At 28.9% G+C, this 13,076-nt stretch overlaps 1 protein-coding gene across 8 annotated transcripts in view; it reads left to right on the top strand.

Moving 5' to 3' along the window:
• Positions 1–13,076, top strand: part of LOC142328124 (EEIG family member 2) — a 528,939-nt gene that overhangs the window by 8,927 nt on the left and 506,936 nt on the right. For all 8 annotated transcript variants that reach the window (XM_075371651.1, XM_075371653.1, XM_075371649.1 and 5 more), the window contains exon 2: positions 4,105–4,977. In XM_075371651.1, coding sequence (XP_075227766.1) covers positions 4,835–4,977 — 143 coding nt within the window. In that variant the 5' untranslated portion in view covers positions 4,105–4,834. The remainder of the gene's footprint in view (positions 1–4,104; positions 4,978–13,076) is intronic.

The following is a 13,076-nucleotide window of genomic DNA, read 5'->3' as shown; positions in this document are numbered from 1 at the left end:
CTCCATCAATAAGACGCTGGATTAATTGAAGATGGTACGGTTTGTATAATAAACGTTTACGGAGAATTCTCTACACTGTTGTTTTCGGAATTCCTAATTCTCTTCCTGCAGCCGCAGTCGATTTTGACTGGTTGCGAATGAAACTTGCAGGACCACGTTCGACATTGACTTCTGAGGTTGACGGACGACCGGTTGATTTTCGCTTGCACAAGCAATCGGTTTCACTGAATTTTTTATACCGTGCACGAATTGAATTGTCACTTGATGGCTCCTTGTGAAATTTCAACCGAAACGCACGTTGCACAGAAATTACTGACTTTGACAAGTGAAATTCTAACACACAAAACGACTTCTCGCTTCCCGTGGAATCCATTTCCTCTACTGTCGACGCCTAGCGAGCCAATAGTTTACTAACTGCCGAAAAAAAAAAATATTATTTGAAGTACTCTTTCGTACAGTACTTGTTTTATTCTTGTGAAATAGTTTTTTGTTAATGAATTTTCGAAACTCCGAAGAACATTATGAAACGCCCTGTATATACATGTTAAAAACAAAGCAGTGCCCTTTAATTCAAATTCAAATGTGTGTGGACAATACTTAGTCCTCTGTGTCAGTTCATCCTTGTGGAATATTTTTTGGGAGGTGGATCGCCTTGAGACTTAATCCAGAAAAAATGTATGTATTAAAAATGAAACAGTTCCCTTTAATTGAAATTCAAATGTCAACATAATGTAGTTACACTGGTAACTGGATATTTTTCAGTATTAACCGAATACCTATCGTTCAGTTAAAAGTAATTACACAACTTAAATTAGAATTCAATCCAGGCCCCATACAAAATATTTGATCAATATACATATATATATATATATATGTATGGTTTTTCAAAATGTGGATTTAATTTATCAGTACTTATGAATTATCCTAATAGTTTATTTGAACCATTCAGTAATTACAGGAACAACCTTTTTCTATTTTCATTGTACTATAGCCATAGAATTTTTTTCTTTCTTTAATGGATTAGTCTTCACCATGGAAAGGTTTTTGTTAGAATTTGTTAGAAAAACATTTCATCTGTTTGTTTTTTTAATGAAATTGGTTGTATTTTTTCTGAAAATTATAAATATTTAATTTGAAATTTAACTAGTATTAACTTGTGTTAAATAATTAAATCATTTTTTAATCTATTCATAGTAGCATTTAATTTAATCAACATTGAATGAATTTAATTCCTGCAATCTTGTATAGAGTTAATTTGTTTGGTTTTATGTTTATAATTTCCCAGAGTTCTATTTTTGAATTTACCGCCCATAAATTTATTATTAACTGTATTATCCTCATTTTATAATTATTATTGACATATTTGTAATCATTTCTGTTGCTGTAATTATATTGTACCTACAGAGTTAAAGTTTGAAAAATAAAATCTTTATTTTTCATATGTATAGACTTGGGTAAAGTTTCTGTAATTTCCTTACTTCATTTTACCTGTGTTAGTATTATGAGATCCATCCAGAATGTCTTGAATTTCAAACATTCACTTTTGTCTTGAAATTCACTTTTCACTGAAGAGCCTGGTTATTGTTTAATTAAAGAATAATACACAATGCAAATATTAAGTCTTTATTATGCAAATTAGATATTACAATAACATATTCATCATTATGAATAACATCATTGTATATTCATTATTTTTCCTTAAAAAAATTGATATAGTGAAAAATATTGATAGTGAAAAATTTAATTATGTTTTTAATGTATTTTAATATTTTCTCACTTTTATTTGAAGATATTCTAAATATCTATTTTTGTAATTATTTTTAAACCTTTAGGAAGGAGGCTTACTGAATGGTTTGTAGTTCACTTACATACTCCTGCATACCACAAAATTCAGGATTAGTGAGGTTATTCGTTTAAGAAGACTAAGTGTACTTTTCATGGACAGATCTTTAATTAATGTAGAAAGGTGTTTTTTGTTGTTTTTTTATACATATATATATTTATTTATCTCGATGCCAAATTATTAATCAGTAGTAGACTGCTTCTATACAGGATAAAGGTACTGTGGAAAGATTACTTTTTCTTACTGTCCATAATTTCTCCTCATCCTTTAACCCTTTTCCCCATTTAAGTTTGAGAGTACAGGTAAAATTCTGTCTGATCTTTCCTGAGAATACTGAGATCGATTTAATTTATTGTATTAAGAAAGGTAAATTGTCCTTTATTGCTCTACTATTTTTTATTTTATTTTGGGTTTTCTTCATTTTCATTTTTGTGCTGTAGCTCTGTTCTAGATTCATATGAAGAATACTGGGATACAGAGAACTGGAACATCCTTGTGGTTGTCAAGGACTTTTTAGGGAATTTATTCCCTGCCCAAAGCCTTCACAATATGTGTAATAGCTGGCTGATCTTGACTATTAGTTATAGCTGGATCTTCTAATCTCACCTAAAATATTAACCTAAGTAATCCTTTGTAGAAAACCCATAATAAATACATTGGTTTTATATCACTCTTAAAGTGTAATTATTAAGTTGTGTGTTCTAAAAATTAAAAAATTTTGATTAAATCTACTACAACCATATAGCAATTTCTTCGCTACCCATTTCATGTAGATGTGATATTTTTATATGGAAAAATTTGTGAACTTCAAAAATAAAATAGGCTACCATCTCATGTTTTATTCAGTGGAGCAACCAGTTTATATACTGAAGGTCCTGGGTTTGATTTGCAACTTAGATTTGACAATTTTCTATTAATTTTCTTTACTTGCATATTGCTTGTCGTTATTGATGCTTTGCAAAACCTTACATATTTATTATTATTAGTCTCCTTATTAACACAGTAGTATCCAATATATGACAATCTCAAAATAGTTCTTTATCTTCTACACCGAATTCTACATCATTTTTATTTGTTTTTGACCCTTATGTTAATTACTGTTGTCGACTTATCTCCTTTAATCGTTCAATCCTTCTAATATCTCATCCAGGGAACACTTACTTTTTCTAATAAGTTCCTTCCTTCAGTTTTATAATTTTAAATTTATTCTTCTTCCTTGAATCTTTTTAGCCTTTTTACTTTCTTGTACAAAGTAAAGAAAGTATTGTGATCGCCAAAAATTTCAGATTTCAACGGAAATATTCATTTTGACCATCCCTGAATTTTTAATAGCTTCTGCATGATGTCTGTACATACATGTGTATTTCACACAACTCAAAAACGATTAGCCATAGGATATTGAAGTTTTGGATATAGGACTGTTGTGACATCTAGTTGTGCACCTCCCCTTTTGATTTTAATCAACTGAACCAAAGTGTCCAAAAAAGCCCAAAATCCAAAAAATTTAGATTTTGGAATTTTTCTTAATTGCAATAAGCCCCCGTTGAGAGCTTTTCAACTATATAAGTGGTACTTATTTTCATCGGTTTCAGAGTTATAAGCAAATAAAATTTTAATTAACAAAATTTGGATCTTACAATGCATATCGGTTCGAATCGGACTTCATGTCCTTTTTTTTTATTAATTTATTAATAAAAATTATATATTATTTTTGTATTGATTTATTAATAATTATGAACTTCTGTTGGAAAAAAATTTTTACAATAAATAATAATTCAATAATAACAATAAAAAAAAAATATATATATGAAAAAATATTAGAAGTTATTAATGAAATAAAATTTTATATACTTTTAATTTTAAAAAATATGTATATGTAATTTAATAGGCGTACAAGTAAGTCATTTCGCTTCACATTAGATGTTTTATTTCTCACTGTATATTACAATTTCTTGCTTTATTCTCTTCATTTGTGACAAAATTTTAATTTTATTATTTCAAACACAGTAAAATGTCCATACATTCAGAACTAAATAACTTAATAATTCATTTTATAGATGATATTTGTCTCATTCTAAGTGTTTGAAAACTGTTCAGTGGTAATACTAGAAGGATGTTTTTAATTATATTAATTTTTATTTATATGATTGACTTTTAATTAATTAGACTTGATTGTATAAGTTATTTCATTTTCATTAAGCTGTTAATATATGTTTATCTACATCCGTTTACTAACAGTTAGTGTCATCTTTTGTTTTCAGATGTTTGCTGTGATTTATTGTGAAAGGCTAGTCAAAACATTTTATTTGAAGAAAGAAGATTTTTTGAACCTACATATTTAAAAAAGAAAGGGGATAAAGGAATAAAATATTTGTAAAAAGTGTTGTGATAAATTTTGTGTTCATAAAAATTATTGCTTTTGAAAATATTATTTGAAGTGTATATTTGTATTTATATAGTAAATATATAGGGGTCACTGATGTACGGTATTTATTATAATAATTATAGATAAGAATTATTACATTTAATTTATAAATTGTTCAAAATTATTGGTGCAGTTAATAATTGTATGAAATTTTAAAATTTTGGCAAAAGATATTAGTTAGCGTATGTGGCCTTTTTAAAAAGAAAAAAATGGTCGAGAAATTTTATTTTATTTTTGACAATATTTAAAAAAAGTTATTGAACATTATTTTGAAAATTTAAGCTGTAAGTTGCATATCAGTGGGAAAACGATTTAATATCTATTTTGTATGGTTCTTTCTTTCAATCTGATGTGATATTGAAATGAGATGGGTATTTTTATATTATTATTTTATTATTATATTTCCTATAATGAAATAAATACCAGTGTTACAAAGTACAGAATTCTACAGCAAATGTAATGCTTCTACTTATTATAAACTTAATGGTTTTTAATAATTATTTTTCAAAGTGTATCGCCACCGTGTTGTAATTTTTCTTGTGATAAAAATAGTTTGGTCGTTTATAATGGCCTTTATGATGAAAAAAAAGAAGTATAAGTTCACGGTTGAATTATGCATTGAAGAATTAACGGCTGTTCCTTTTGTTAATGCTGTTCTCTTCGCTAAAGTTCGTCTATTGGATGGAAATTTCAGCGATACATCTAGCAGGTAAAATTATTATTTTATGTTATGCTTTTTTAATTGAAAAAATTATGGCTGGTAGTTTTTTTTTTGTTTTAATTTTGAAAATCTGTAATTCTATACCATGATTCTACCTTAAAAAAGATGAGTCTAGCAAAATTGATTGTAGCATTGTTTAGTCTTCTGAGAAATTGAAAGTTTTTCTTTCTTCAATTTAAACATCTTTATATATAAATCAAAATATACTTATTTATCGATGTCAGCTTAAAATTCAAGAATCATTTGGCTGATCTGAATGATTTTGATTTTATTGGACTTAAAGGCTGGGGTTTTTATTCATACATTTCTCCGCATAATTCCATTATTTAGTTAACATTAAAGCTTAAATAGATGGCATATCATATTTTACAATGTCATTTTGCATTTAGTAATTTAGCTGGTGGTTAAATTAACTTGTATAAGCGATAGGTTTTGTATGCTTCTCGCAAGTGAAATTTAGAGAAAAATTAATTTTATGTTACTAAATGTAATATTAACTTTTCACAACACTTCATGAAACAGAGATTTCTTTGTAATTTTGAACAGGTTCTCCACCTGATTTTGTATGGATAGATTTTTGTGATTTGCCTGCTGTTGAAAGAGTTCAGGAGAGAAGAATGAAAGTTTTAATTTTAAATATTTTTTTGCACAGTTATTTTTTGGAGTTTTGATGGAGGCTTCCCTTCCGTGCAATAAATAAGATTTGGTACCAGGAAGAACACCGGGGTTTGTTCAGCTTATATAATAAAGACGAAATGAATTGAAACTAGTTGTAAATGGATTAATGTAATGTTGGGGTCAGTTTTATCTTAGTACACGCTTTTATATCTTTGTACGACTGTCTCCAAGTTGAGTTATTTATGACTTATTTTGACTAAAGACTGTACACTTAAAATGTTTGCTGTAAAGGTTTTTGGTTTGGTCATTTAAGAAGTTTACGGTAGGACGTGTCGCAATTGATAAGAGTTCTGTAGATTTGTTAAAATTTATCATATTTGAATTTGTCTGAGTATTTGTAAAGTTACAATAACTGCAATAGCAATCTAACTGTTCGCATAGTCTATTTGATGCGCAGTTACTACTGCGTAGTCTATAAAGCTAAGTGTTGTAAAAAATTAAATGTTTTAAAAATGTGCATTTAACAATAAGCTTACTAAATATTTTGCATTAAAATCTAATGACATTGACAATTACACATTTACTCTGTAAAAGTATGGTGACTGAAATCATACTATGAGTTGGTAAAATGCAAGTAATCAGTTGGTAAACGGCAGTAACACTTGTTTCTTTCATTCTTTAATATACAGGTTAATTTCTATACTGTTAATGTCTTACGTAGGTCAATTTCCTCTCTCACTCTCTCTCTCTCTCTCTGTGTGTGTGTGTGTGTGTTTTCTTTTTTTACATCGTCACTGTAGAACCATATTTAATAGTTCATTTCTGGATGGTCTCCTATTTTTCCAACTCCTTCATTTGCAAACTATGTTATTTCTATCTCTCTTCTGACTATTTCTTATTACTGTACTCTCTATTTCATTTCTGGGTCTCTTCTTAGTCTTTTACCTTTCTGAACGTGTTTCTATTATCTGTGTTGTGTATGTTTTATACCTGCAATTCTGAGAAATCTTTGATTTGTTGAAACTATATGACATTAGTTTTGTTTCCATTATGTCGTCCGCCTTGGTTAGTCTGTTAGGGCTCATTTTTGTTAATGTCCATAAAAAGCTAGTGTTCGTTTTTGTATCTTCTGTTTGTCTGTCTGTTTGAATTACAATTTATTGTACTTCCGCATTTTCCAACTCTTATCCATGTGTGTTTTATATTTATACATACACCTTTGCTGTTCATGGAGTAAATTATTTTGATAAAAATTTTTATTGTGAATAGGAAATTCTCCTCATTTTTAAAAAAGTCTACCTACGTTAATATTTGCATTTTTTCTTATTTTTATCACAACTTACTTTTCTTATATAAGCATTTTTTTGCAAATTATTTTCATTTGGGTAGCATTCTTACAGGTGTACCAGTATTTAAATGTAACCACTTAAAATAGCAGAATAATTTAAAGTAAAGAAGTATCATTTTTCATATTTTTTGAAATCATCTTTTGTTTAGATTTCTTGCAGAAAGAATTTTTCATTATTTTTTTGTTACTGCAAGTGTAAAAATAAAAATTATAAAGGAATGTTTGTCTGTCATTTAGCTTTCTTTAACATTTTCTTACTTCATATAAATTAAGTATGTATTTATAAAAGATTTATATAGACTAATACAATGGAGCGGTGATGATATGATATTAAGTAAAGGTGGGTTCAACAAAAGTAAAATACAAAAATGTGTTGTTTATTTTTGCTTTCTTTAATCTGTATTTAGTAGGTGTAGGAGAGTCCATCATAATTGATTCTATATTATCATAACTATCTTTAATTGTAAATGCTATATTTTGTGTAATTTTTTGTTTGTTTTTTCGTTTACTGTATTTGATAAGTAATTATGTTATTTTTATTATTTTTTAATTGCTATTTTTCATAGTTATTGATGATATTTATTTACAAAAGTTTAAATGTGTTCAAAAGAAAATATTATACTTTTTATTATTATTACTATAAAGTAATTATTGACCTTTGAAAACTAAAGATAACAATTTAATAGTTTTATTACAATAATTACATACTTTTATCTTTACTTATTTATTTATTTATTTACATTAATAAATATTGATTTGAAGAAATAGAACATAATTTTTTACTTATTAAAATTTTTTCGGTAAGTAATCTAAATAGATTACTTTTTATTTAAATTATATTAACTCTCATTAATAATTTTTAAATGGTTAATTTTTTCTACACAAATTTTTTTCAATTATCTATCGTAGTTTTTTTATTGTCTGCGAAAACATGTAATCCTTTTTTAGTTACACTAGGAATAGTGGTCCCTGGCTAATTTTACTTGATATCAACAATATTTATTACACAGTCGGTCATTCAATTTGTTGTTGAACGGTATAAAGATGTCACTTATATGACTTGATTGGTCGTGCTATTCAGTGGACTTAATTACTATTTTCAGGTCATTAAAGAAGGTAAACCCACTTCACCCCTCATGTTCTTTAGTAGGCCTGGCATTGTATGTTTATTTTTCTTGAAAATAATATAATATATTCACACACCCACACAAGGTGTGGCTATTAAATAACGAGACTAATAATGCTGCAGAAGAACGGCGCATGCGCCAAATTCATACGACCGACAGCTGTGTAGTGTGAAGCCTTCTCTTTCGATTGTTGCTACTCCAGTTTCTATAGTAATATTAGTCTGGCCGTGGTCTTCGTTGTTTGGATAACATATGTTTTTTTGTTTTGCCGAAAAAATGATAAGTGTTTTATTAGAGCAAAGAATTATGAAATTTCATATGAAACTTTGAAAAACCGCTACTGAAACTTATCTTTTATTAAAAAAAAAGTATATGACAATGAATGTTTAGTATGTGTGCGGGTTTTTGAATGGTTTAAACGTTTTCAAGTTGTCGAGAAGCCGTTGAAGATGATTTTCGCCCTTCCACGTCAAAAAAGGATAAAAATATTGAAAAAATTGGAAATCTGATCCGATTTGACCGTCGATTAACTAAAGGCAAATTTTTCATAACAATTTTAACATGCAAAAGATGTGCGCGAAAGTGGTGTTTGTTTTGTCTCTTTGAATGCCGTTGAAAGTGACCCAAACGTCTTTGAAAGAGTGATAACATGTGATCAGTCTTGGGTTTTCACTTGTGATCCAGAAACTATGCGTCAGTCCACGCATTGGAAGGCTAGAGCAAATAAAAATTCAAAACTATGATTGCCTTTTTTCAATATCATGGGATTCTGTACCTTCACTGGGTTCCTGTAGGTCAACTATTAATCGACAATACTACCTTGACATCCTTGCTCAATTATGTGAAAAAAATAAGAAAAAAACGACCCCGCTTGTGGAAAAACAAGTCGTGGATTCTTCATCAGGACAACAAACCGGCTCACACTGCATTGTCTGTCAAGAAATTTCTAGCCAAATGTAACATCCCAGTGTTAGACCATCCGTCTTATTCGCCTGAACTGGCACCATGTGACTTTTATCTGTTGCTCGAGGTCAAATCTGCGTTAAAAGGAACAAGATTTCAGACCGTTGATATTGTGAAAGAATAAGCGGCACTAGTCATGAAAGCGCTCACAGAAGACTTCCAGCACTGTTTTGAACAATGGAAAATTTGCATGGAGCGTTGTAGGGTCAGAGGGGGGTGTATATTGAAAGGGATAATAACGAAATATGTAAGAATTTAAAATAAAATATTTTACAGCATTAGTCTCGTTATTTAATAACTACATCTCGTATATTAAGCTTATCCGTTTATACCACGTTTGCAATATATATATATATGTATATTAGCTGTGATTATAAGTTAAATTATTCTTCTGAACATACTCCAACATCAATAGTGATTATTTCAGTTTTATATGGGGACACCTTTATTAAAAAAAAATATTGATGTGTACGGTAATTTGTTTCTCGACACGCCATCAAACGGTTTTGCAATTAAATATAAAAGCTGATGCAATAATAATATTATTTCTTAAAATCAAGAGAAACGTAGTTTTGTTACATTTTTAGTTTAAGGATCTTTTTTCTGCGATTGTGAGGAAAATACAATTTTTTTTAGGAAAGAGTTGCACAATAATTCTACTTTGTTGAGAGGGTGTTTTATAGTAACGATTAAAGTACTGCGAGGTCGATATTTTCGCGTGATCCTGGCTGTGTAAAAATGATTTTACCTTCAACGTTATTTCCGTCAGCTTTTTTTTTTATTCTTTAATTTTATAGTTGTGTAATTGTTAAGTTTTATCATTTATTATTTAATGTTGCCATTTTTAATATTTGCTCTTAATATTGTATTAAATAACGGAATTATTATAGCGCAACATGCGTGACTCCTGTAACCTTTCACGTAGGCCATAAGACAACATGCAACAGTTGACGTTAAGTATAATATAAATTTTGTTTATTTTCAAGTGACACGAATGATATACTGCATGTGTTAAGAATACATCCGTACAGGATATATGTATGTCCTTGATAAATTCTATATAAATTTTAGTTTTACGATACCCGTCGCATCGGGATACAAATTTAATAATATACTCTGATGTATTTATAAAAAAAAAATTATTTTTTCTAATTGAGGTTCGTTCAGAATGGTATCACGCTTAGAGAAGTTCGTTGACCGAATCCTGTAAAATTTCTATTTTGACCTACTCGTATACTGAATTACATACTTAGGATCATTTATTAAGCGAGTCGTATTGACATAAGAGTTTTGATAGCAGTCTATTACAACTCAAAATCCATGCTTTTAGCATGAAAATAATTCTTTAATCTATTTTTCGTTATTATCCCCGTTGACATCTAAGAATATTTAAACTATGAAAACGAGCTTGATAAGCCCTACGTTGAAAAACTGTGCCGTCTAATTTTTTGAAACAGCTAATTTTTTGACAGTTCTAAGATGTCGTTATCGGTTTTGCACGAGTTTTCCGCTCAAGAATTTATTTAATTTCAGGAGAAAGTTAAAGGTAGATGGCGCAGGATCCGGATTGTACAAAGGTTATTTTCCTTTAAAGCTTTTCCTACGTGTTTTGGACGACATGAGGAAGCGTCTTTTAACGTGGAACAGTTCTTTAATGAGCAGGCTACGAAAACAGTTGGGTATGCAGCGCGGAACTTTTTTTTATCGAAAAGTAGATAATTAATCAAAAGAATGCCTTACCAGTCCGAATTTCTTTACGACTACTTCTGTAGTTTTAAAGATATTACAAAATTCGTTGTCGAAAAAAAGTTTTTTTTTTAGGTTTGTAAGTACAATAGCTTTGTTAAATGACTAATAAATGGGGAAGATTTAGAAAAAAAACTTTGAGAGAATTTAATTCTGAGAAGATTAATGTAAATCCAGTCAATAAAAATATATAAAAACATTTAAGATTCGGTTTTTTATTGAAGCAACGAATTATGTTTTACGTCGAATATGTTAAAAACTGCTGGGTACTTGCGTATTAACGCCACCGCAGCTACAGCTTTATTTTAAAAACAAAGTAGTAGGATTTCGGTGGAAAATGAACAGTCTCTTTATTAATTTTAATAAATGGTTATATTTATTTTATAAATATAATTTAACCAAACTTAACCTACGCTCGCTTCGCTCGCTAACCTTGACTAATTAACACCGTAATTTTTTGAGTATTTATTTAATAAATTCTATAATTATTGCAATTATTTATTATTTAATTAATCAAAACACTCCTGTTAATTAGTCAAGGTTAGCGAGCGTAGGTTAAGTTTGGTTATATATTTATAAAAGAAATAAATTATAACCATTTATTAAAATTAAAATTAATAAAGGGACGAGATTGTTTTGAATCTATGTTAAACTCTATATCGGCGCATTTTCCACCGAAATCCGATTGACTACTTTGTTTTTAAATAAAGCTGTAGCTGCGGTGGCGTTAATACGTAAGTACCAACTGCTGGAGTTACAGTTCTAGAATCTGTTATAATCTATTTCCCAGCTCAAATTACATAAGAGACCATCAACTTTACTCCTTAATTTGGATCCCAAAAATTACAGTAGGGCTACTTATTTTTAGAAGAGCTAAAATTCTGGGGAAATCTTTCGCTAGCCGTTAACTCGAAAACAAAGCGTTTCCAGACCTATGTTTATATGAACGTTTTTTTTTTTTCATTTTTTCACCCTAGAACATGTCCTAAAATTTTCTCAGTTTCTTCGTAGGACACTGTGTATATTAGTTTTTTAGGTATATTTTAAATAGATCTTAAAATCGTCATAGAAATTAGCAGAGAAACAAAATGAATTAAATATAAACGGATTGCTTACGAGAACACCGGAAAAATAAAAAAAACCCTTTCAATTACGCAACACAAAAGTGATTAAAACCAAATCAGTTTTGTGTTATGATACGTGGATTAAGTTAGGTTATTTGGATTTCCGGCGTTCTCGTAAATTACCCGTAAAATAATTAAATTATTAAATATAAGGAAAAATATTCCTTTAAATTTCGAATTCTTTAGATCTGTGCCAAATTAGGAGTATAAGTAATGGAAGTAGCCTTTAACTTGAAGTCTGAGTCTAAAAATCAAAATTTAAACGGTGTTATTTTTTAAAAAGATTTTCTTTATTTTATATTTTTAAGGTTGTGAATTAGCTCATTTAGGACTACGCAAAAGTACGTTGAGGCGTTTTTTATTTTTATTCTGTCATGCCCGTATTTCTTTCGTTCTTCTGCTGCGAGTCTCCTCTCTCTCTCTCTTTAGACCAGATTGTTTCGGACTTCTTCTTTGGTGTGTACTTTTGGTCAACTTATCACTTCTGAATTTTGAATGCAACTGTTATTCAGTTTCGAATCTCTGCTTGAGTTATTCCTATCATCTTTAGGTCATTTTTTTATTTCACCGATCCATTTTATCGTGTCTGTATTTTTGTTTTCATAGAATTCTACATTTTCGTATGTGTCTGGATTTATTCTTTCGATGAATCCATAAAATTTTAATCTTAGTTTTCTAATGTCCATGTAAATGTTGTGTAATGCGTGATTTCCTGATACTTTTGAGTCTGTATTGTTTACCAGAACGGTTTGGTCCTAGAATCTTTCTCATTATTTTGCTTTCCTTCTTCTCAATGTTTTATATGTTCGATTTTATATTAAAAACAAGCTTTTCTCACCCGTTGAGATATTCCGGTTTCATTTTATTATTATTTACATTTTTTAAAGTTTATTTAACTTCTCTTGGGTTGTTAACTCTACTTCACTCGAAAGGTTTTCCGAGATTTTTTTTTAAACAATGTTTTTATAATTTTATTCACCTTGACATACAAACTTACTGTACGAAATAATATTATAGTACAAAAATAAACAACGATTTGTATATCCCTTTATTTTTAATTGACATTGGATTTGCTACAGACTATATTTTATTTAAATAGAAAAACTGATTCTGTTCAGTACAGTACGATTAGTTCCATTATACAGATTTTTTTTCACTTAA

Source organism: Lycorma delicatula, chromosome 7, assembly GCF_047948215.1.
Source record: "Lycorma delicatula isolate Av1 chromosome 7, ASM4794821v1, whole genome shotgun sequence".
Taxonomy (NCBI): domain Eukaryota; kingdom Metazoa; phylum Arthropoda; class Insecta; order Hemiptera; family Fulgoridae; genus Lycorma; species Lycorma delicatula.
Note: the sequence above shows the minus strand (reverse complement) of the source record. Positions and strands in the feature narration are given on the sequence as shown.